The sequence below is a fragment of the Dermacentor albipictus genome, chromosome 1, assembly GCF_038994185.2.
Source record: "Dermacentor albipictus isolate Rhodes 1998 colony chromosome 1, USDA_Dalb.pri_finalv2, whole genome shotgun sequence".
Lineage (NCBI taxonomy): Eukaryota > Metazoa > Arthropoda > Arachnida > Ixodida > Ixodidae > Dermacentor > Dermacentor albipictus.
Window position 1 is genome coordinate 159,264,503 of NC_091821.1, and position 25,428 is coordinate 159,289,930.

General features: G+C 43.1%; 1 protein-coding gene across 4 annotated transcripts in view; it reads left to right on the forward strand.

The window, feature by feature from the left end:
* The first annotated feature begins 164 nt into the window (after window positions 1–164).
* The window catches only part of LOC135911000 (peptide deformylase, mitochondrial-like), a 41,505-nt gene continuing 16,241 nt past the window's right edge, over window positions 165–25,428 (forward strand). For 3 of the 4 annotated variants that reach the window (XR_010567180.1, XM_065443077.1, XM_065443092.1), the window contains exons 1-4: window positions 165–397; window positions 472–642; window positions 738–858; window positions 25,027–25,209. Coding sequence is in view for 3 of the 4 variants with exons in the window: in XM_065443077.1 (XP_065299149.1) it covers window positions 218–397; window positions 472–642; window positions 738–858; window positions 25,027–25,208 (654 nt within the window). In the remaining variant the exon portion in view is untranslated. Of the gene's footprint in view, window positions 398–471; window positions 643–737; window positions 859–25,026; window positions 25,315–25,428 lie in introns of those variants that run through there. The other variant, XM_065443083.1, reaches the window with a different exon arrangement.

Genomic DNA, 25,428 nt, shown 5'->3' on the forward strand with positions numbered 1-25,428 from the left:
AGTAAACACAATATATTTTTTTAAAGTTGTGTAGTTACCCATAATAATATTTAAAAAATATTTTAGTACATTTAGGCGTTAACGTTATTATAATATAAAAATATAAAAGATTATCATAGTTTATTTTTATTTTCTATCATCATCAGTTTTTTTTTCGTCTGGTATCATTGTGTTTCTCACGTGTATTTTAATCAGCGCCGTTTGTCAGTTGCGTGGAATGACATTTAAAAAAATCCTTGAATCTTGTTCTCGGCACATAAGTAAACTCAGGAAGTATGGAGCAGGTGTTAATCTCTCTCCACCGTATGAATTTATGTGTCAGGTTGGAGATCCTGTACTGCGAACTCGCGCAGAGGCAGTCGACCTGGTAAAGGTCACCAGCGCTGAAGTTCAAAACGTAACTATTTGACGGAGTCGTTAGTGTGTGTGTGTTTAAATCATGTTCATGTAACTTGTCCTTTCTTGTTTCAGATAATTAATGTAATGCGGATTGTCATGAATAAAAGTTATTCGACGGGCATATCAGCACCTCAAGTGGGTTGTCCACTGAGGATTATAATGATGGAGTTCCCCATGAAATACATGAAGCTGGCCCAAGCGGAAGAAGCAAAGACACGTGTTTACCAGCCTTTTCCACTGAAGGTGGCCATACGAATTGCTACGTGCTATCTTTAATCTGGCTTTTTCGGCCTAACTAATGATCGTTCTATCTGCCTTTGCTTCTATTATATTTGCAGGTGTTCATCAATCCTACTATGGAAGTTATAAACAATCAGAGGCTCGTATTCCCTGAAGGCTGCGAGAGCATCCGAGGTTTCACTGCAGATGTGCCGAGATACTATGAAGTGAAGGTTTCAGGTAAAGAAATTTTCGGGTATACATATATAGCAAAATAGAAGTAATACAGTTTTATTCAACTAAATCTCTGAAGTCTCATCAAACAAACCCACTAAAGCTTGGGTGCTTAGAATACAACCAGTTTATTTTTTGAAGGTGCGCTAGACATATCCAGTTGATCGCGTTGTGCGTTGTTGCAAATTGCTTAAGTTGTATGGGCTGGCCAGGTACTCATCAAGAGGCTTAACTGGCAGAACAAACAATCTGGGAACACCAGCCTTATTTCCTTGGTGAACAATAAAATGCTCTTCGTATAGAACTGCGCTGTGCTACCCCTATCACTATTCCAGCAACTTTGCCTTGTTACAATAGGTTATATGAGGTCATGTTCAGCATAACCAGACTTAGTGCAACCAGGCAAAATCTTTGTAAAGCAAAAAAATGTAATCGATATGATATGGACTGCACCCCTATGCACGCAGCCCAGAAAATTTTGATCAATCACAAAGGGCTAATGGCATGCAGATTTTGAACAAATACAGAATGGAATAGCTACGTTATCCCAGTCCTTATGAGCAACACTTGTGTCCACAGTTGTTAGATGGTCCCTCAAATGATTTTTGTTCTACTTAGTGGTATTGTCTAGACACAGTGAGTATCTCTTACAGTGGGCTTTCTCACAATAATTTTATGTCAGCACACTGATTGAAAGAGCTGCCAGTGGCTAAGCATTACCCTCTTCTCAAGTTGTGCCACTCCCCCTCAAGTTATATTCAATGTGGCCTTAGTTATGTCCCCCCTCCTTGGCCACACCATTGTGCAGTGAATAAGTATTGTCAACTTACAGTTGAGTTGAATCAATAGAGTTCCCGTGTCCTTTTCCGACACAGTTTTCCTCGTTACTGTGGTGATGGTGGCCTGATAATAAAGTTTATGTGCAGTGCTCGTGTCTTCTACAGTTTGCATAAGGCTTGTACAACATACTCAAAGAATGTACCTAAGATAAATTACTGAATACCATGTGAAATGGTACTTGAGTAGAGTAGAAAATACTCAAAGCAGTATTTTGGTACTTCCGAGATGCTTGTAAGGTAAATTTTCGTTGAAAATAAAATAAACCATTAGGTTTAATGTTCTAAATGAGCACATGGGCTATGAGAGACTCCGTAGTTTGAAGCTGCGGAATGATTTCGAGACTGCCCATTGCCTGAAGTGCAAAAGAAATTGAAAACGGTGTGCTATGCTGAGAAGGATTTATTGGTTTGCAGCAGATGTTGCTTCCTAAAGTTACCATCTGAGTTTGAGCTAAGGTGCAAATTTTTTACATATTTTTAAGCGATGCACACTTCTTTGGGCACTTGCTTCCCTTCCTAGAGTCTACTGAAACTTTCATGCATGACTCTAGTCTTCCTTGAAAAAATACGTTGGTGTTATGCAGATTTTATATTTCTTTTGTTGTTGCCATTGGCAAGAAGTTTGATATGTGTGACATAATCAAATTCTAAAAAGAAATAATGGCTCTCGGTTAGATGTCTACACTATTTTCATTCCTTATTTGTGTGTGTGTGCTGCAATATTTGCAGCATAGAATGATATTTTGGTGGTCACTAATACTTTTGTATCGGTAGAGATCTAGGCCTGTATTCGCAAGAAGGACAGTTCTTAACACAACTGTTCGTTAGAGCACATGGCAGCCAATCATAATGTCAGACATATTATTAGTGAAGGCAGCCAACCAATGGTAAACAGCTCTTACAAACGAAAAGGGTTGTGAATTTGACCCCTGTTTCTTGCCGAGTAAAGTACAACATACGTTAAAAAAGTGCATGTTGAGCTGAGAGACTATGTGGGTTACAGCCACTTGATATCAGCAAGATTAATTGGTCACTTGTTAGCTCACAACACTCGCCGTGGTTGCTCAGTGGCTATGGTGTTAGGCTGCTGAGCACGAGGTTGCGGGATCAAATCCTGGCCACGGCGGTCGCATTTCGATGGGGGCGAAATGCGAAAACACCCATTTACTTAGATTTAGGTGCACGTTAAAGAACCCCAGGTGGTCGAAATTTCCGGAGTCCTCCACTACGGCGTGCCTCATAATCAGAAAGTGGTTTTGGCACGTAAAACCCCATAATTAAATTAAAATTAGCTCACAAGTTGCATTATGCTGGGGATATCATGAGAAGCCAACAAACAAAGACACCAAGGAAAACACAGGGGAAATTACTTGTACTTACTAATTGAATTAAAGAAATTATACATTGGAGCATCGCACGCGTAATGCGAAGATGTGGGATTGTTTTCCACCTGCTGCTAGTTGTTCTTTCATCCACTTTTACTGCCATTAATTTATCATTACTTTAATTCAATTAGTAAGCACAAGTAATTTCCCCTGTGCTTTCCTTCGTGTCTTTGTTTGTTGGCTTCTCATGATATGATTAATAACAATTAGCCCCCTTAATTAACCCCCTTTCTACTCATTATGCTTGGGAGTATATTAAATAATGAGTACAAGATACACTTGCTAGTATTTGAGCTGCAGAAAAAATACTGCATTGCCCAACTATTTAAAGGACACCAAGCTATTTCAGAAAGTATGAGCCGGCACTCGAGCAGCACTTTCAACATGGCCCGTAACCCTTGCTTCTGTCCTGTATAGGCTCCAATCGTACTCCTGTTTGCACTATCAACGGATACACTCACCAACGTGGAATGCGTTTCCACACATCATCTTTATGCAAGCTGTGTCTGCATCACTGTCGACATGCATTTTCCCGCCATGGTGTCATCAGCAAGACTCGTCTTCCAAGCACAACCACATCGACCACTGCATCGTCCATAAAGGCACATTTAAATGGTTTCCCCGTGAACTTCACCTTCATTGGGCACTCGAGCAGCACTTTCAACATGGCCCGTAACCATTGCTTCTGTCATGTGCAGGCTGCGATCGTACTCCTGTTGGCACTATCAACGGATACACTCACCGACTTGGAATGCATTTCCACACATCTTCCTTACCTAATCTGTGTATGCATTGCTGCGGACATGCATTTTCCTGCCATGGTGTCATCAGCAAGGCTCGTCTTCCAAGCACAACCGCATCGACTGCTGCACCGTCCATCAAGGCTCATTTAAGCAGCTTCCCTGCAAACTTCACCTTCAGTGGGCACTCGAACAGCACTTTAAACATGGCCCATAACCCTTGCGTCTGTCCTGTGTAGGTGTGTACTAAACTTTCCTTATATGCTAGAAAAAGTGATGACTGGTTCTTAGTGCTGTTCCCGTGCCGATCGGTAGTGTATGAGGCTATTTGTGAATACTTGACTTCGTCGTTTGCCTCATTGTTGATCTGTTCAAGGGATGTTGAGAGAAACCCTGGGCCCAATACTAGAGTGGATTCGCTTTTAGCTATTGAAACACTGCCTGAGGGCCCTCCAGAACAAATGAAGATTATTTATTTATTTATTTATTTATTTATTTATTCTAGTTTCCTTACAGGTTCCGTCAGGAACATTGAGTGGGGGGGGGGGGGATTGAATCAAACACAAGTTTAAAAGAAGCAACGCAGATCAAACAATACAATGTGGTTACATAGTACAAATAAATAAAAGAAAGGTTAACATGGCACAAGTACACCATAGTTACAAAAAGGTTATTGTTTGCAAAGGCGCGATAACGCAAGAATGTAAGATACACAAGGGGGAGACAGCCTGTTCAGTGGGCAAGTAATAAGTGCACGACAACAACTGGTACGCTAAAAAAAAAAAAGAAAAAGAAAAGGAAAAAAAGAAAACAAGAAAAATGGCGACAATCCACTCCCATGTAATCACAACCAAACATAGTTACAGTATTTAAGATTTATAAAGTTGATACACTTGGTTGCGGAACGGTGTGTGATTGGTTACTGAAACTATTTCGTTGGGACGATCATTCCATAATGTTATTGCTCTGGGCAGTGTCGATGAGTTGAATGCTTGCGTGTGGCCGTAGATGCGTTTGAAAGAGCGATGGTTGTTTAATCGATTGGACATGTGCATGGGGGATTCTAGGGGTAAAGGTGAAATATAAGCGCAGTTTATATACTTGTGTAGCAAACAAACGATAGCGACAGAACGACGGGTGTCTAAGGATTCGAGAGTATAATCAGTTTTTATTTTGAGTTATGCTGAGATGACGGCTGTATTTTTGAGAGATGAAACGAGCAGCACAGTTTTGTATCGCTTCTATCATAAAAATTAGATATTTTTGATGAGGAGACCAGATTGATGATGCGAACTCTAGCTGAGGACGGACGTATGTTAGGTAGGCGAGTTTACGGACATTGGTCGGGCAGTTTCGTAAATTACGACGTAAGTAACCCAAAGTTCTGGAAGCCTTGGCGCAAATGGTGGTGATGTGCAAGGCCCAGGAAAGATCATGTGTTAGATGCACGCCTAGATACTTATATGATGGAACTTGGGATACAGGTATAGTATCTAAGACATATGTGAAGTTCGAATTATTGCGTTTGCGACTGAAGGTTATGAGCCTGCATTTGGATAGGTTAAGGGACACAAGCCAGATTTTGCACCAATGGGAAATAATGTTAAGGTCATTTTGCAAAGCGACGTAGTCTTTGACATCCATAATTGTACGATATATGATACAATCATCTGCAAATAAGTGCATGCATGACGATATGTTAAGCGGTAGGTCATTAATATAGATCAAAAATAAAAGGGGCCCTAGAACACTTCCCTGAGGAACACTGGAAGATACATAGCAATGGTGAAAAAGGAAATTCCGGATCCAAGTTAATGTAAGTGAGTCTAGTCTAAAGGCTGATAATTTGGATATTAGTCGACCATGAGCTACGCGATCAAAAGCTTTAAAAAAAAATCAAGGAACATGCAATCAGTTTGTTTATTGGCATCCATGCTGAAGTCTAAAGTCGGTGGTAAATTCCAATAATTGCGTGTCGCAAGAAAAATATTTCCTGAATCCGTGTTGATTAGAGAAGAAGAAGTTGTTTGATTCTAGATGACCGAAAACATGAGACGCCATAATATGTTCCAGTAGCTTGCAACAAATGCATGTGAGCGCGATTGGACGATAATTATCGGGTGAATGGCTGTTACCACTTTTGAACACAGGGACGATTTTCGAAACCTTCCAGTCAGCTGGTAGCTTTCCTGACGCTGGGGATTGGTTGAATAAATAGGATAATATCTGACTAGAAATTGATGAGCTATTTTGTAATATTTTAGAATTGATATTATCTGTACCAGCCAATGTAGATACCTTTAGGTTAGCAATGAAGCGTGAAATGCCATCAGCAGTAATGGTAATGGGTTCCATAAAGTGCCAGTCATATTCAGGTACAAATGATATGTTGGAATGATCTTCCCGTGTAAACACTAAAGAGAAAAAATTGTTAAATATGAGTGGGCATTTGCTGTCCGATACTGGTGTTTGGTTAGCATCGTGCAATGAAATGTGATCAGAGTCGTGGTCAGGGGACACAGTTCGCCAGAACTTTTTAGGATTGTGCTGAAGGAGAGAGGGCAGGTCCTTGCCGTAATACTTTTTTTAAGTATCGCATATTGCTTTAGTATATGTTTTAAGGGATGCTTTGTATTTTTTCAACGGTGAAGGATCACACCCATGTTTTATGGCGCGGTACAAGTGCTTTTTTGTGTTTCGTAGTCTACGTAGCGATCAATTGAACCAAGGATTTGTCCTGTTGTTAGTAATCATTATTAATGGAACGTAGAGATCAATCATAGCTGACATTTGGTTCCTATAAAGTGCCCAGTTTTCTTCGGTTGTGCGATCAGTAAGGTTAGGTAAAAGTGTCTCATTAAAAAAGTGTTCTAGATCAGAATTCATATCAACGTAATTAGCCCTGCTTAGGTCACAAATTTTTTTTGAGATTGATCCCTGTATGGGCTAGTGGGACGTTAAGTGTTATCTAAAGCAATTTGTGATCTCTGAAGCCATCTAGGTAGGATATTGATTCTACAGTTTCGGGGGTACTGGTTAATACAATATCAAATATATTTGATTCTCGAGTGGGCTCGCATACATCCTGGAACAAATTGAAATCTAAAGTAAGGTTGAGAAAATCTGTTGAGTGGCAGCTTGATGAAGACAAGGAAAGCCAGTCTATTTGCGGAAAGTTAAAATCACCGAGAAACTAAACGTGATCTGAAGTGAAGATGTACATAGCTTTTTGAATACTGTCACGGAGGTTGTCTGAAAAATTTTGATTGGCCAACGGAGGGCAGTAGCAAGCACCAATCAATATTTTCTTTGTTGTGGTCAAGCATGCTGCCCAGACTATCTCAAGAGACTAGTTTGTAGGGATGGAAAACGAAGATTGATAATGTTTCACTTTATTAAGAAAATGCACACCGACTCACTCCAGTCCTCGAAAACATTAACCGAACAATTCACCGATATTAAAGCTATCAAGGATCATCATCATCATCAGCCTATCTTATGTCAACTGCAGGACGAAGGCCTCTCCCTGCGATCTCCAATTACCCCTGTCCTGCGTCAAGCGATTCCAACTAGCGTCCACGAATTTCCTTATTTCAGCGCCCCGCCTAGTCTTCTGCCATCCTCGACTGTGCTTCCCTTCTCTTGGCACCCATTTTGTAACCCTAATGGTCCAACGGTTGTCTAACCTGTGCATTACATGACCTGCCCAGCTCGATTTTTTTCTCTTGATGTCAATTAGAATACCGGCTCTACCCATTTGCTGTCTGATCCAAACCGCTCTATTTCTGTCTCAACGTTATGCCTAGCATTCTTCGTTCCATCGCTCTGCACGGTCCTTAACTTGTTCTCAAGCTTCTTTGTCAAGTCTCCAAGTCTGTGCGTCATATGTCAGCACCGGTAAAATGCACTGATTGTACACTTCCCTTTTCAGTGATAGTGGTAAGCTTCCAGTCAGGAGCTGACAATGTCTGCCCTATGCGATCCAACCTAATTTTATTCTTCTATGAATTTCCTTCTCATGATCAGGGTTCCCTGTGGTTAATTGACCTAGGTAAACGTACTCCTTCACAGACTCTATAGAGGCCGACTGGCGATCCTCAACTCTTGCTCCCTTGCCTGGCTATTCATGATTAACTTTGTCTTCTGCATATTAATCTTCAACTCCACTCTTACACTCTCTCTGTTAAGGTACTCCATCATTTGTTCAACTCGTCTGCAGTGTTGCTGAACAGAACAATGTCATCTGCAAAACGAAGGTTGCTGAGATATTTGCCATCGATCTTTACTACTAAGCTTTCCAAGTTTAATAGCTTGAATACTTCTTCCTAGCATGCAGTGAATAGCATTGGAGAGATTGTGTTTCCTTGTCTGACCCCTCTCTTTGTAGGTATCTTCCTACTTTTCTTGTGTAAAATTTAAGTAGCTGTGGAATCTTTGTAGATATTTTTCCAAAATATTTACGTAAGCAGTCTGTACTCCTTTATTTCACAATGCCTCTATGACTGCTGGTATCTCTACTGAATCAAATGCCTATAAAAGCCATGTAGAGAGGCCGATTTTACTATGCGGATTTATCGATTACCTGATTAATGACATGGATGTGATCCTTTGTAGAGTATCCCTTCCGGAAGCCAGCCTGTTCCCTTGGTAGGCTAAAGTCCAGTGTTGCCTTTATTTTATTGGAAATTATCTTGGTGAATATTTTATATAATACTGGGAGTAAACTAATGGTCCTATAATTTTTCAATTCTCTAACGTCTCCCCTTTTATAGATTAGTATAATGTTTGCATTCTTCCAGTGCTCCGGAAACCCTTGCATTCGATAGACACTTCGCATAGAGAGCTGCCAGTTTTCCAAGCCTTATGTCTCCTTCAGCTTTGATTAAATCGACTGTTATTCCATCTTATCCTGCCGCTCTTCCCCATTTTGTGTCTTGCAAGGTCCTTTTGACCTGATCGCTAGTTATAGGAGGAGTTTCTGTATCCTGTTCGTTACTGTTTCGAATGGAGGTATCCTGACTCCAGGTCAGTATAAAATTATTCTACTGCTTTTACTATACCTTCTAGATTGCTGATGATATTACCCTGCTTATCTTTCAATGCATACATCTTGGTTTGTCCCATGCCAAGTTTTCTTCTCACTGATTTCAGGCTGCAGCCATGTTTTACGGCTTCTTCAGTTTTTCTCAAGTTATAATTTCGAATATCGCTCATTTTCGCCTTGTTGATCAGTTCTAACAGTTCTGCGAATTCTATCTTATCTCTCGAGTTGGAGACTTTCATTCTTTCTCGTTTCTTTATTAGATCCTTTTTTACTTGGGAGAGCTTGCCTACTGGTTGCCTTGGTGCCTTGCCTCCCACTTTAATTGCTGCCTCTGAAGCCAGCCTAGTTACAGTTTCATTCATTACCTCAATGTCATCTTCATCTTTCTGTTCTAAGGCTGCATATTTGTTTGCAAGTACCAGCCTGAATTAGTCTCCTTTTATCCTTACTCCCTCCAGGTTGACCTGTTTCTTTTTGGCCGATTTTACTCTTTTTCTCTTCAAATTGTGGTGAATCCTAGCCCTCACTAACTTCTTATCACTGCTCACTGATCAAGAATAGCAAAAGAAAATATAGAAACAAAATTCACAGTGTTAAGCAAATGGATAGACAGTATTGAAGAAAAATTTAATAATTTTGAGGCACAGGGCATTCATTTTTCTGTCTTTGAAAAGCACTGTCAGAGTTCTAAAAGAAGAAAACACAATTCTGTAGGCTCGCGCCAATGAGCTTGAAGACAGATCTCGGCGCAACAACCTCATCAATCTTAACATTCCCGATACTAAAGAAGCATGGGAACAAACCCAGAATAAGTTTGTATCTGCCTTGAAAACTGTACTTTCAGCTTTTTCAACTGATTCAATCAAACGTGCTCATTGCCTAGGCGTTTTTTCACCGGGAAAATGCCAACCCGTAATTGTCGATTTCTCAAGCTTTACTATAAAAGAAAAAGTTTTTTCACTATATAAGCATCTCAAATCAAGCCATATCGCTATTAGCGAAGATTACTCACCAGCAACCCATCTCGCTCATAGAAAACTGATTGAGTTTGGAAAAGTCATTCCGGTGCATCTTCGTTTAAACTGTGATATGACAAACTGCTTAGGAGCGACAACTGCTACGTTTTTGATGCCGAAATTAAATGCATGAATGAAAAACAGTCGCAGGGCCACAGGGCAAGAAACATAGTTCTTGCAGGGAAAACATGGGGAGGGCGGGAGATGGAAATTCAAGACGATGAGCAAAACGAGAACAAGGTGAAAGCAGGAGTCAACGTTTCGACAAGTCCACTTGTTGAAACGTTGTCTCCTGCTTTCACCTTGTTCACATATAATAGTTCCTGCAGGTAATTCAACTTAAAAAAGCACAAGGGGAAAAAGGACAGTCTTCACGACACCATGTACCCATCTTTTTTACTAACATTAGAAGGGTGCTGAACGAATTTTTTTCCATTGTCCTCAGTGAGTGACGCTTGCTCACCACACATAATCGCCTTAACAGAAACGTGGCTTATGAATAATATTAATGATTTGCGAGTAGTTCGGAATGTACCGTTGATAGTACCCTACAAGTCCCGAAAATGAACAAAGGTCTGTTTTCGTGCGCGGCTGAGAAAATTCTCCCATCGTAGCTATTTTCATCTCGGCCAACCGGCCATCTCGTGCCCTGGCCGACAACATGGCCCAGATAAGTAACCTGCGAACAACCTGCCAACAACCAGCTAGAATAGAACTGGCAAAACTTTCGAAGTTAATCAACAAGCGTAAGACAGCTGACATAAGGAAGTATAATATGGATAGAATTGAACATGCTCTCAGGAACGGAGGAAGTCTAAAAACAGTGAAGAAGAAGCTAGGAATTGGCAAGAATCAGATGTATGCGTTAAGAGACAACGCCGGCAACATCATTACTAATATGAATGAGATAGTTCAAGTGGTTGAGGAGTTCTATAGAGATTTGTACAGTACCAGTGGCACCCACGACGATAATGGAAGAGAAAATAGTCTAGAGGAATTCGAAATCCCACAGGTAACGCTAGAAGAAGTAAAGAAAGCCTTGGGAGATATGCAAAGGGGGAAGGCAGCTGGGGAGGATCAGGTAACAGCAGATTTGTTGAAGGCTGGTGGGCAGATTGTTCTAGAGAAACTAGCCACCCAGTATACGCAATGCCTCATAACGTCGAGCGTACCGGAATCTTGGAAAAACGCTAACATAATCCTAATCCATAAGAAAGGGGACGCCAAAGACTTGAAAAATTATAGACCGATCAGCTTGCTGTCTGTTGCCTACAAAGTATTTACTAAGGTAATCGCAAATAGAATCGGGAACACCTTAGACTTCTGTCAACCAAAGGACCAGGCAGGATTCCGTAAAGGCTACTCAACAATAGACCATATTCACACTATCAATCAGGTTATAGAGAAATGTGCGGAATATAACCAACCCTTATATATAGCTTTCATTGATTACGAGAAAGCATTTGATTCTGTCAAAACCTCAGCAGTCATGGAGGCATTACGGAATCAGGGTGTAGACGAGCCGTATGTAAAAATACTGAAAGATATCTATAGCGGCTCCACAGCCACCGTAGTCCTCCATAAAGAAAGCAACAAAATCTCAATAAAGAAAGGCGTCAGGCAGGGAGATACGATCTCTCCAATGCTATTCACAGCGTGTTTACAGGAGGTATTCAGAGACCTGGATTGGGAAGAAATGGGGATAAAAGTTAATGGAGAATACCTTAGTAACTTGCGATTCGCTGATGATATTGCCTTGCTTAGTAACTCAGGGGACCAACTGCAATGCATGCTCACTGACCTCGAGAGGCAAAGCAGAAGAGTGGGTCTAAAAATTAATCTGCAGAAAACTAAAGTAATGTTTAACAGTCTCGGAAGAGAACAGCAATTTACAATAGGCAGCGAGGCACTGGAAGTCGTAAGGGAATACATCTACTTAGGGCAGGTAGTGACTGCGGATCCGGATCATGAGACGGAAATAATCAGAAGAATAAGAATGGGCTGGGGTGCGTTTGGCAGGCATTCTCAGATCATGAACAGCAGGTTGCCATTATCCCTCAAGAGAAAAGTCTATAATAGCTGTGTTTTACCAGTACTCACCTACGAGGCAGAAACCTGGAGGCTTACGAAAAGGGTTCTACTCAAATTGAGGACGACGCAACGAGCTATGGAAAGAAGAATGATGGGTGTAACGTTAAGGGATAAGAAAAGAGCAGATTGGGTGAGGGAACAAACGCGAGTCAATGACATCTTAGTTGAAATCAAGAAAAAGAAATTGGCATGGGCAGGACATGTAATGAGGAGGGAAGATAACCGATGGTCATTAAGGGTTACCGACTGGATTCCAAGGGAAGGGAAGCGTAGCAGGGGGCGGCAGAAAGTTAGGTGGGCAGATGAGATTAAGAAGTTTGCAGGGACGGCATGGCCACAATTAGTACATGACCGGGGTTGTTGGAGAAATATGGGAGAGGCCTTTGCCCTGCAGTGTGCGTAACCAGGCTGATGATGATGATGATGATGATGAACAACCAAATCTACACTTTTCTGCTTTCATCGTTAAGCCGGCTTCCCTCAACCGTGAGAACACCTGTTTGAGGTGCGATACGTGTTGTTCCCAGCTGTCCGAAAAAATTGCTACATCATCAAGATATGGCAAGGCAAACTCCTGCAAGTCCCTTAGGACAATATCCATTAATTTAGAGAAGCTAAACGGCGCATTCTTCAGCCCGAAGCTGAGTGCAAGAGGGCGAAATGTGCCTACAGGTGAGATGAATGCGGCATAGCGACTGGCATTTTCTGAAAGGGGAACTTGCCAGTACCCCCGCACGAGGTCTATAGTTGAAGTGTATTTAGCAGCGCTAACTCGTTCAATTCGTTCCTCATTGCTGGGTATTGGGTACAGCTGATCCCTACAGATATTCCCCAAACACCCCTTTTAGCTCATCTAGCTGCTCGGGTCTTAGAGTGTGCGAGCTTACCGAGTGTTTTACTACTTCTTCTAGGCCGATTTCAGAGTTGGAGGTCGCCTTATACTCCTTAAACTTGGTACTAGTGCCATCCTGCTCTTTGATGGTATAATTAACGACTCCGCTCCGCTCTAAATACGGCTTCATCAAATTGCAGTGATATATCCTCACCTCCTTCCTGGAACCGGGCATTTTCAGAGCACAGTTAGTATCTGAAATTTTGTGCACCACTTTAATGGGCCCGTCCTGGTGAACTTCAAGATTGTTCTTTCTTGAAGTTTTGAGGATCATTACCTGGTCTCCGGCGTTAAACGTACGAAGCCTCGCATTCTTGTTGTAATAGAATTTGGAGTTCTTTTGAGCTACTCTCATGTTCTTTTTGACTAGTTCCTGGGTTGTGCTTAGCCATTCCAGCAGATTTAGCATGTATTGAACCACTGTTGGACTCTCTCCTCTTTCCTCCCACATCTCTCTTAACATTCTCAGTGGAGAATGGAGTGTCCTCCCATACACTAGTTCTGCTGGCGAGGACCCTGTAGCCTCATGTGGGACCGTTCGCAAAGCAAACAAAGATGCTGGCAGACAGTTCTCCCAGTCCTCCTTGTGCTCGTAACAGAGCGCACGCAAAACTCACTTAAGCACTGAATGCCACCTCTCTACACTGTTTGACTGAGGGTGATAGACGGAACTGTGTATCAACTTTACCCCGCACTTTTGCAAGAATGTGGAAGTCAGTGCCCTGGTGAATACTGACCCTTGATCCGCCTGAATTTCGGCTGGAAACCCAACTCGTGCAAATGCTGTCAAAAGCGCGTCCACTACTTCGGTGGAGCTGAGCTCTTTCAGAGGGATTGCTTCTGGAAACTTTGTAGCCGGACACAGTATGGTAAACAAGTTCCTGTAACCCGATTTTGTTTTTGGTAGAGGCCCTACCGTGTCTATCACAAGTCGTCTGAAAGGTTCTGTTATTAAGGGCACTACCTTTAGTGGAGCTTTCCATGTCTCTCCTGGTTTACCCGAGCGCTGGCAGGCGTCGCATGATCTTACAAAGTTTTCTACGTCTTTGAAACAGCCAGGCCAGTAGTATTCCATAAGCAATCCTTCCTTTGATTTATTTATGCCTAGGTGGCCGGACCACCCATTTCCATGAGAGAGACTCAAAAGGTCTCCCTGTACTTAGTAGGTACGACTAACTGATCTAAAATCCTACCCTTTCGATCTCTGTAGTGCTGATACAACAATCCTCCTCTCTCATGTATCGTCATGTTGTGCCTAGCAATGCCTTCTTTAGCTGTGTGATGTAATTTAGCTAAGCTGTCATCATTCTTTTGCTCGGCTGCCAGTGACTCTCTATCCACACGTATGAGTTGATCAAAGTTCTTTGAGGCCGGTGATAATAACGACCCTGTCTTGCTTGTGATTGCGTCAGCTTGCTCTTTCTGCATGCTTGAACTTTGACACTCTAGTGATACGCTCTCATTGAGCTGGTCACCTGGCAGGCTCTCCTCAACTGTTTTTTTGTCCCTCGGGCCTAGCTCGGATTTGGGTATTGAAGTTATCCCTTTTTCTGCTTCCGCTGGAGCAGCTTGTGTATTTTTAGCCGAAAGCGACGCAGTTTTACAAGCTTGGCCTCGGGTCAATGCCTGCACTATGCTTTCTCCCAGTTTAAGCCCTTTTTCACGCAGTAACCCATTTGAACGATTCGAAAAAATGTAAGGGTACTGCAGTGACAAAAATTTGGAAACTGCAGCCTCGGTCACTAGCTCCCCGAATGGTCCACTGATTTTTACTTTGGCCATGGGCAGACACACACTGTGTTCTTCTACAACCTGTTTGATCCATGCTACTCCGGTGAAGTCATTTACCGTCACGTAAGACGGATGGACATTGTCCATCCTAGCGGCCCTGTCTCTTAGTACCCGGCATGGTTTGCCATTAACTTGCAGGTCGTGAAGATATCGGCTTAAAAGTTCCATATTCTCGTCTTATCATCCACGTAGGAGAAAACTACGCTAGGCTTCCCGCAGTTTATAGCTATATGTCCCAGTTTGTGGCATTTATAAGAGCGGATTGATCTAGAAGATTCGAATTTTCTTTTCTGCTCTTTTGGTAATGTTTCCCCATTTGATTTCTCCTCGCTCTTTTCTGAGGGCTTTTCCTCCACGTCTACAGGCTCCGATCGTCTAGTCTGTGAACCCTTTTTGAACGGAAATGGTTTCCGCGGTCCATTTCGACCGTCCCAATTTCCGTCCTCGGCGTGCAAACGGAAGTTCGCAACCAAGGCACACTGTCAGGATTGGGGGCTCAATCCCATCGCTCGTAATCAGTTGTCAAGATTGGAGTCGGGCATGAATTAGAAGGTAGCTGGCCCATGCCATCGTCCAACTTATCCATGCTGAGAACGTTGTTGAAGGGAAGGATTGCTTCTCATCGAGAACGAGGAACATGGGTTTATTTACAGTATCTACATAAGGACGTTGCAGTTCATCAGTCTAGCATGACTGCGAGAGAAAAGTACACTGAGCAGCCGCACAACAGTGGTTTATAAACATTCGGTCCTCCCTCGATCCCAAGGTGAGGGAAACGTTCGACCAGTCATCGTAGACGAGCCGCCTCTGAGCGGGAGGGCTTCCGCACCAGTTTCACGGTCCGGAACATGCTTCCACACCGGTTTCACGGACCCCACCGAGGGCAGACGGACTTCACAGAACTTGGGGCTTACATCAGGAACGGTGCGTGGGAAGGGGCCTTCAAAGACGTTCCCTCGGGACCTCCTTTGCTCAAGACCGACCAGGTCGGCGGTGGCGTGTTCAGTCACAAAGCCTCGTTCGTCGAACTCCTCTCGGCAATCCCGCGACAAAGAGACAAGGACGCGGCGTATTGTCCTCCGGACACAGTAGACTTAATGACGCCGTTTGGCTAGAGGATGATGGTGGCTTTCTAGGAAAAGTCGACACCGCTCTCGCACCTGGCTGGCAAAACTTGCACCTGAGCAGGCAATTCTTAACACCTCTCTCCAGAGGATGCAGTTGTGATACTAGTCCTTGTATAGCACATGCCTTCATGTCCTTGCGCTTGAAGGGCTCTGTTAGTGCCGTAGTGCTTTTTGGAATTTTCAGCCTGTGACCAATTTTAGTACATTATAATTCTTTCACAGTGTATCTTTCACGTCTTTGGCACACTTCGTAGTCATTGCCATAGTTTTATTACATGTAGCTCTTACGCATTTTACAGCAACCAACTTTTAGGCCTCTTTACAGCCCTGTCACATCCATTTTTCATAATTTTTCGCTTCACTTTGAACTCATTACCATTGGCCTGGCGCTCTTTGGTCATTCTTGGCTCTTGCACCACAAAACACTATATTCATCATCATCAAAAGATTAATACTGCTCAAATTAGAATATGCTAGAGCAGTCTGGGACCCTAATAACATCAACTTAATACGTTAGAATTAGTTCAGAATAACGCTGCTCGTCTTATTCTTTCAAATTATAACAGAACTGCTAGTGTAATGGCCATGAAAACTCTTCTTTCTCTTCCATCTCTTGCAGGTCAACGTAAAGTTTTCCGCTTATCATTATTTCACAAAATCTTTCACCATGCAACATTGTATGATGGATTCATTCATATTCCACACTATGTATCCCATCGCATCGATCATTCTTACAAGGTTCACATTCCTTCTTGCAGCACAAATACATTTTCCCAGCCATTCATACCTTGGACGTCACTAGCGTGGAACCGCCTTCCCGCAAACATTGTATCCATCAGCAATAATTCCTTGTTTTGTGATGCCTTAGACAACATTACTTACTAGAATGCAGTTTCATGTACAGTCGACTCCCGATAATTCAAAGCCGCTAAATTGAAATTTTCGGTTAATTAGCAGTGAAGTGCTCGTCCCGTCAGTTTTGCATGTAATCCTATAGAAGAAATCGCTCGATAATTCGAAGTCCTCATCCAGTAATATTGTTTAATTGGAAGTTAATTTTCAGCCAGGATCCTCGAGGTGACTGTCATTCTTTGGTAGAATGTGCAATTTTTCAAGTGTTGCAACAGTTCCATGCTCCGCGTTGGTGTCATTGCCACCGCAGCCGCCTGCAACGCCATGCTTCTTGGAGCGGCGCGATTATTCATTGCTACGGCTGCCGTGGCCTCCACGATCAACTCCGGCGGGAGGCGAAGCAGCTCCCGCCGGAGGCCACGCGCGGCTGCCCCGCGTGGCCGGAGCTGATCACGGAGGCCGCACGGGTGCCATAGGTGCACGCAGCGCTGCATACTGTCAGTGGCGAGATTGTGCGAGATTAGTCTTGCAGCGTGCGCAGCGTATGTCGAGGCGTATGTTGGTCAAGCGCCTTTGTGCGAGTAGCTCGTAGGCTAGGTTGTTCCACTGGTGATTCGGAATTGACTGTATCTAGACGCGCAGTTTATAGCCATGGCAAACCGTGGCTCTTATCGCACGCTCGACCTGGCAACGAAAGTCGAGGTTTTGAAGGAAGTTGAGAAGGGAGGTGCCGCCAAACAAGACATAGCGCGGAAGTACGGGATCAAGGCGAACACGCTCTCAAACTACATCAAGAACAAGCGCACAATAATGGATGCATTTGAGAACGACAAGTTCAAGACTTCTCGGAAGCGAATGCACACCGGCGCTTACCCAGAGTTGGAGAAGGCTCTGCTGGTTTGGATTAGGGAGGCCAGGAGCAACAAACTTCCTCTCAGCGGAGACATCGTTGCGATGAAAGCCCGAACGCTTGCAGCAATGTTGGGGATCGATGACTTCGTTTCGTCAGATGGATGGCTGACGCGCTTTAAAGATCGCCATGACCTGATTTTCAAGAGCGTGTGTGGTGAAAAGGCGTCCGTTAACCAGGAAACATGCGGCACGTGGAAGGACGGAAAGCTGCGTGAATATCTCGCCGAATACAGACCGGAAGACATCTTCAATGCAGATGAGACTGCACTCTTCTATCGGCTTCTACCAGAGAAGACCCTGACATTCAAGGATGACGACTGTGCTGGGGGCAAACGCAGCAAGGAGAGAGTTTCGGTGCTGATCGCGGCAAACATGACTGGCACGGAACGATGTCGGTTACTTGTGATCGGGAAAGCCGCGAAGCCGAGATGTTTTAAAGGTGTGAAGACGCTGCCTGTGGACTATGAGGCGAACAAAAAAGCGTGGATGACGGCCGAAATCTTCAAGAGCTGGATAAGCAAATTGGACCGCAAGTTTGCTGCTTCGAACCGCAAGGTGTTGTTCCTAGTCGATCACTGCAGTGCTCACGTGAATGTGCCAGCCTTGAGTGCAATACGCTTCGCATTTTTGCCTGCAAACACAACGGCTGTTTTGCAGCCAATGGACTAAGGCATCATCAAGAATGTTAAAGTCCTGTACAGGCGGCACCTCCTCGAGCGCATGATTTTGTGTATGGATAGCTCCACAAGTACGAGGTGAGCCTGCTTAGTGCCATCCACATGTTGGCGCGAGCATGGGATCGTGTGAAGCAAGAAACAATCGCAAACTGCTTCAGGGCTTGCGGTTTTGTGGCAGCTTCTTCGGAGCATGCCTCTGAAATTTCAGCGGAGGAAGCGTCAACAAGTGAGCTTGACGGCACTGATTTTGGTGATGCTCTCGGGGACATCAATTTTGATTATTACGTCACCGTGGACAAGGCGGTCGAAACGTGCGGTGCGCTGACGGGTAGCGAAATTGTAGAGATTATTCGGCCCCAGGAAGCGACCCAGGAAAGCGACGATGACGTTGAAGGCGAGCCGCAACCTAAGGCTGCCGATGTAGCTGCGGGCCTTGCTCTCGCAGAGCGCTTCTTTGCCGCTGAAGGTAACGCGGAAGAAGCGTTCCGCCACATCTACAGCCTGCAGAACTTGCTTTCAGCAGCGCGATTCGGCAAGAAGAAGCAAAGCAAGATGATTGACTATTTTTCTTAGAGAAAATACTCTATTTCGCCACAAATAAAGTGCTGTTCTTTGTGTTTTGTGCTTAATTGGAAGTTCGTTTAATTCGAAGTTTTTTGCGGTCCCCGTGAACTTCGTATAAACGGGGGTCGACTGTACCTGTATATCTTGTAGTTTTTGTAATAGCTTCTCTTTTTCCCTACTCATTGTATTCCTACCAAATTGTTTGTAAAATTGTATCTTTTATGTCGTTTTTTTTTTCTCATGCAATTGCTGATATTACCTGTAAGCCACTCTCCTGCGTAAAGCCTTGACAGGCCTTGAGGGTGCTTAAACCTAATAACAAATTCGACAGTTTATGCAGTGCACTTAAATTTGACCCTTAATGATCACAAGGACCTACCTAGCAGACTCTCTGCAGTTGTACAAAAACCATCAAAAACCTTTAATATGTTTTCATAATTCATCATGGTTAGCGAACTATGCATACTGCATAAATTGCTAGGGGGGTACATATTATCGCTATGTGGAAACAAAGACTTAGTTGGAAGGAGTCGAAAAAAATAGCAAAGGAGAAATCTTTAAGTTTCTGAATATGACTACCAAAAACCTACCATTAATGTTTTACAACCTTTGTCCGTAAAGTTCCGAGACTGAGTCCATGAAAAAAAACGCATTTAACATTGAAATTATTTGTGCAGCACCCCTTTGAAATAGTCTCCCTTGCAGTCTATACACAGCTTTCAATGCTTCTTGAGGTCTTGGAAACAGTTGGAAAACACTTCTTTTGGCAGGGCTGTCAGCTCCTTTGTCGTGGCATCTTGAATGGCCTACACGATCCCCATCCAGCGAGCTTTTAGGGCTCTCTTCACGCGAGGAAACAGGAAAAAATCACATGGGGAGAGGTCAGGCAAGTATGGCGGATGGGGAAGTACAGTAATGCTGTGCTTGGCGAGAAATTTTGTCACACTGAGAGCAGTGTGCAGCCTTGCATTATCGTGGAGAACGCTCCATTGTCCAGATACCCATAAGGCAGGGTGACGGCATCGCAATGCATCACACATGTGTTGGAGCACGCGGATATAGAACTCCTGATTCACCGTCTGCCCTTGTGGGATGAACTCATGGTGTATGACACCTCTGGCATCGAAAAAAACTATCAGCATCGTCTTTGTTTTGGTCTTCCGTCGCTGCACCTTTCTCGATGCCGGAGAGCTTGTGGACCGCGATTCGGCGTTCTGCCTCTTTGAGGATTGTATTGAAAACATCATGTTTCGTCTTCAGCAGTGATGCTGTCGACGAATGCAGCATCCTTCTCTGCCTTGGAGAGTAAATCAGCACTCACTGATGCCCCCGTGTCCTTCTGGTCCGGTGTGAGGGAGTGCGGAACAAGTCTGGCATTCAGCTTTCGTTTCCCCAAGTTCTCACGCAAAATTTGGTGGCATGTTGTCTTACTAATGCTGAGAGCATCCGATAGCATGTGGACTGTAATGGTGCGGTCTTGCTGTACGACCTCCCTGATCCGAGCCACGTTGTTTTCATTCCAAGAGGTTGCAGGGTGCCCCTGCCTTGTGTCGTCTTCCACCGATGTTCCCCCGAAACGAACCTCTTGTGCCACTAGAAAACTCGCGCCCGTGATAATGTTTCGTTGTCGTAAGCATCACGAAGAAGCTCATACGTCTGTGTGGCTGTCTTGCCAAGCTTCACACAGAATTTTATGTTTACACATTGTTCGAGGTGGACGTCCATCTCTACACATTCACTCACAGTAGAATGCGCAGACAACTAGTGACAACGTATGTTTCTACATGTAGTGCCATCTAGCGGCTGCCACAGCAATTATCATAAATAGCTCAGGTTAGCCCGAAAAGATGGTGCTACACATACGCACCAACATTTGTTTTGGGGAATCATTTCTAGAGAAGAAAGTAAATCAGTCTCAAAACTTTACGGACAAAGGTTGTACAAATGAATTTTATAAATTGATATATTATAATTCAATAAAACAATAATAATAATGTAAAATTTATTATAAAATTTTATATTTTATAAATAATTTTGTTATAACATTGAAAGCAGAAGGGAAGAGGGGAATCATGGCATTAGGATCTGCAAAAGTAATAAGAGCATATCTAATTAGCTTCATCAAACCATAGCCTCCTAAGTATAGGAGGCTATGACCAGACCAGTGGAGTTGATAAATTCGGGGAAGTATTCTATGTGGGCAGAATCCTTGGATTCAGTCCACCACTTTAATTGGTTGGATACCTCTAATGGCAGCGTCTCTTAACTGGGCATCATTTTTTTTTATCAAGATGTGTAATCGCTCCTAATACTTCACAGCATAGCAAATGGTACTGAATTGTGCAACATTTAAACATGAAATTATAGGGTTTTACGTGCCAAGACCACAATCTGATTATGAGGCACGCCCTAGTGGGGGACTCTGGAATCATTTGGACCACCTGGGGTTTCTTAGCGTGCACATAAATACAAGTACACAAGTGTTTTCTCATTTCACCCCAATCGAAATGCGGCCGCCGTGGCCAGGATTTGATCCTGCGACCTTGTGCTTCGCAGCCCATCACCACAGCCACTGAGGAACCACGGCAGGCACTTGTGCATCATTTAATGATATGTGGCACAAGATAGGATTTTATGCATTTGGGACAGCATCATTGGAGACTGGGTGAATCCAGTCATTTTAATGGTGTCCTCATAAGTGTATTTGAATAATTTGAGACATGTAAGAAGTCTACTAACCTGCCAGTTATGCTGTGTACTAATAAATGCAGCTACTAGTGTTCTACTGTATTTATTCAATTATAAGGTGGTCATGATTATGAGTCAAAGGCGCCAGGGCCAAAGGTGCCTCCCCCCAAAAAAACTTAAGGCGAAGCTTTAGCTGAAGCCCTGCTCAGATACTGCCTATTTAAATACATACAAAATGCAGAAACACTTTTCTGAGATAACTACTGGGCCTATTTTAATGAAATTTGTTGCACTTGAGAGAGAAAGTTAATTCTAGTGACTGTTGGAAGGAAAATTTTGATTGAAGGCCCGAGTTTCCTTTAAGGAATTTTTCAAAAATTTGTTAGAATGAAAAAAAAAATAGAATAGCAAAGTTTAAAAATTCATAGCTCTGCACCAAGAACAGATGTCACAGTTCTGTAAACTGCATGCGTTAGAACAGGAGGAAGATTCTAGGGTTTTACGTATCAGAACTATGAGACATGCCGTAGTGAAGGACTAGGATTAATTTTGACCACCAGGGGACCTTTAACGTGCCCCCAATGCACGGGACATGTGCGTTTTTACATTTCGCCCCCATCGAAATGCAGTCGCCACAGCTGGGCCTTGTGCTCAGCAGCGCAACATCATAGCCTCTAGGCCACTGCAGTGGGTTATCCATTAGAGCATTCAAAGCAGACAAATTTTATATATGAATTTATATCTTACATGAATTTGCTACATTGTTTACGAGGGTTTTCCAAACTTCCTACTCGCGTATATGTGGTGTATTTCAGATCCATGTATAATACATCAATCTTCTGCACTTTAGATGTACTATTAGATGTGATTGACAGAATTTTAATATTGTTTTTCATTGCTGAGTTAGTGTTATAAACTTGATAGTTTCGTTTTCGAAATATTTGCGATTTTCAACAATTTTAATAAAAATGGACGACATAAGTATAAAATTCACTACCAACGGTCACCAGATTTTAACTTTTTTCTATTCGCCGTGGTTGCTCAGTGGCTATGGTGTTGGGCTGCTGAGCACGAGGTCACGGGATCGAATCCCAGCCACGGCGGCTGCATTTTCATGGGGGCGAAATGCGAAAACACCCGTGTACTTAGATTTAGGTGCACGTTAAAGAACCCCAGGTGGTTGAAATTTCTGGAGTCCTCCACTACGGCGTGCCTCATAATCAGAAAGTGGTTTTGGCATGTAAAACCCCATAATTTAATTTAACTTTTTTTCTTTTAAATGCCACAAACCTTATCAAACTTGGTGCAGCGTTTGCGAGAAAAACGATTTCTCCTTTCCTAATTATTTAGATAAGAGCCCCTGATCTAAAGCTTTCTCTTAAAAGTATGCTCACTAATATAGGGAGATATAGAGTAGGAAATAGATTATTCAGATTTGGTGGGGATTGCCTGAAGTAATGAATTATCAACTCGGCCAAAACGTAAAATGGCCACCATAAAATAGGGGTAAAGGAAGCTTCAACATGCAGAGTGCGGGTTATGTAGGTGTGGCTTCATGGCAGTGCTAATTTGTCCTTTAAGTGTGGCTTCACGGCATCGCGCGCACGCTGCCGTAAAGCCACACTACAAAGTGAAATTCGCACATAAGGCGGGAGGTTACCTCGAGGCTAAGAATCCTGGTGAATAAGCTCGCCTTATAGTCTAATAAATGCAGTATTAAATTTTATTTTGGTACAGCAGTATCACAGCTACTTTTGGGGGAACGTCTTTAAAGTTTATCGCTACAATCATAAGTACGACTACACGTGCAATGCCTACCAAAATACTATAGAGATGCCATAATGGAGACAACATATGGAAAAGGTACACCATTAGTGAAGTGATTTGTTTTTATTATAATGTAGGCATGTACGTAAGCATTCGCCTGCACTGTGCCACATCTTGATTGCATTTTCATAAAAAGGGTTATACATTCGGAGAGCCTTCACAGTCGCTGCATGCCATGGATCAGATATTTTGCCAAGCTCTGCTAAGCACAGGTCAGCATACTCAGTCACGAGTACACTGGTGCATACTCGCTCCGCACTCGGTTCACAAATGTGAGGTAGAACATTGCTGACTGACAAAGGGAGTGAGTGCCGGTTAACACAAGTACAAGAAAAAGTCAGTGACAGTGATTTTAAGGGGACATGAGTATCAACGTGGGTGACTTGGCAAGTTTGAATGAGTGCCAGTGAGTGGATGTGGTTAGGAGCGTGACTGGGTGTCGGTAAGTGAGAATGGAAGTGACTATGATTGCAAGTGAGTTTTGGTAAGAGTAGGAACATGAGTGAGTGCCAACAAGTGCAAGTACATAGCCTATGAAAATATTTCTGGCTAAGTGTTTGCTTTTCTGCCGACCTATGCTGCAAAGCTTAGAGTCGTCCAGAATGTCCGACTTTCCAACCACTCACTCAAAATGACAAAGAGTGGCACAGCAATGTTCATTTAGTTATATCTTACCTCCCAACTGAAGCTTGCCATTTTCATAGTACTTCCATAAGTTTTTCTGAGGATAAGCTAAGCATGGGTGGCTACAACTTGTGCACTTGTCCTAATCATTGAGAGCAAAGCATTTTTTTTCCTTTTTGGGAGCTACTGTCTTTGTGTGACCTTCAAGACAGCAAGTGGCCTTCAGAGCTTATGCCCATGTCACACGGGCATTTGGAAGGCCTTCCAAACAATAGTCAGTTGACTCAAAGGTCAAGTTCAAGCTGCTACACGGGCGGTTTCAAAGGCCGCCGAGTCAATAGTCTTATCGAGTCAACGGAGCACCCTACAACTCTATTGAAATCTCTATGGCCTTTGAGCAACGGAAGTGGAAGCAGCACAAACATGCCCTCTCGTTCACAGTGTGCACGTACTCATGGTTAGAAAGAACAAATCAAACCAAATGTTCTAAAAATACTATATATGAATGTTATTAATTATTCAATAAAGTATTTTTGCCACTTGACATGTGCGAACACACACCAAAACGGCAGCTGCACCGAGCGGCGCAAACGTTGCCGCAGTTTCGCTACTCAACAACTTAAAATATAAACTTATATGTATGGCAATGTATAAACAAGCATAAAAGGAATTATAGTGCTTCTAAATGGTTTTAATGTTGTTTAACTTTTCGTGACGTGAAAACGAAAATAAAGATCCGCAGCGCCACACAATTTTGCGAGAAATGCCTGAACCACTCAGCAGCCTTTCAAAAGTGCCGTGTAGCAGCGCGACAACTCCTTTGAGTCGATAGAGTTGTGGCGTTTCGAAGGCCGTTGACTGGAAGGCCTTCTAAATGTGCCCGTGTGACACAGGTATTACACAGTTGCACAGGAGGCACAAGGATGTGGGTCAAGGTACTGAAAGGCATTCCCCTTTCCTTCTGGGGCAAGGTCATTTAGTGTGAATCAGACTTTGCAGAGAGTATTTTGCATAAAGTAATTGTTGCGCATAGTTTAATTGCACATTGACAGTATTAATAGTGAAACATTGCTGTACTAGTTGGCTGTCCTGGCTTTATCCTTAGGTCTGAATGAAAAAGGAGAGGCCCATGAGTGGCAGGCATATGGATGGCCAGCTAGAATCATTCAGCATGAGATGGACCACCTTGAAGGCAGCCTCTTTATTGATCTCATGGACTCACGGACTTTCCACTTCAACTACTGGCATCTAATCAAGAAGCTGCCCAAGTCAAGATTGAAGCAGTGATGTTAGTACTTTCGTGGGAATTTGTGAAAAATGTGGTGAAGCATTTTTTAAGGAAAAGAAAGTTGTTAAATATAAGGCTTAATAAAGAAATTTAGTGAGCTCCGTACACTAGAATGTAGTGTAGATCTGTAGATGTTGAGTGAAGCTCTTTGTCTAACCTACATGCACTAAACTAAGCAGATTGGTGAATTTCTTTAAATACATCTATTCTATTAACATA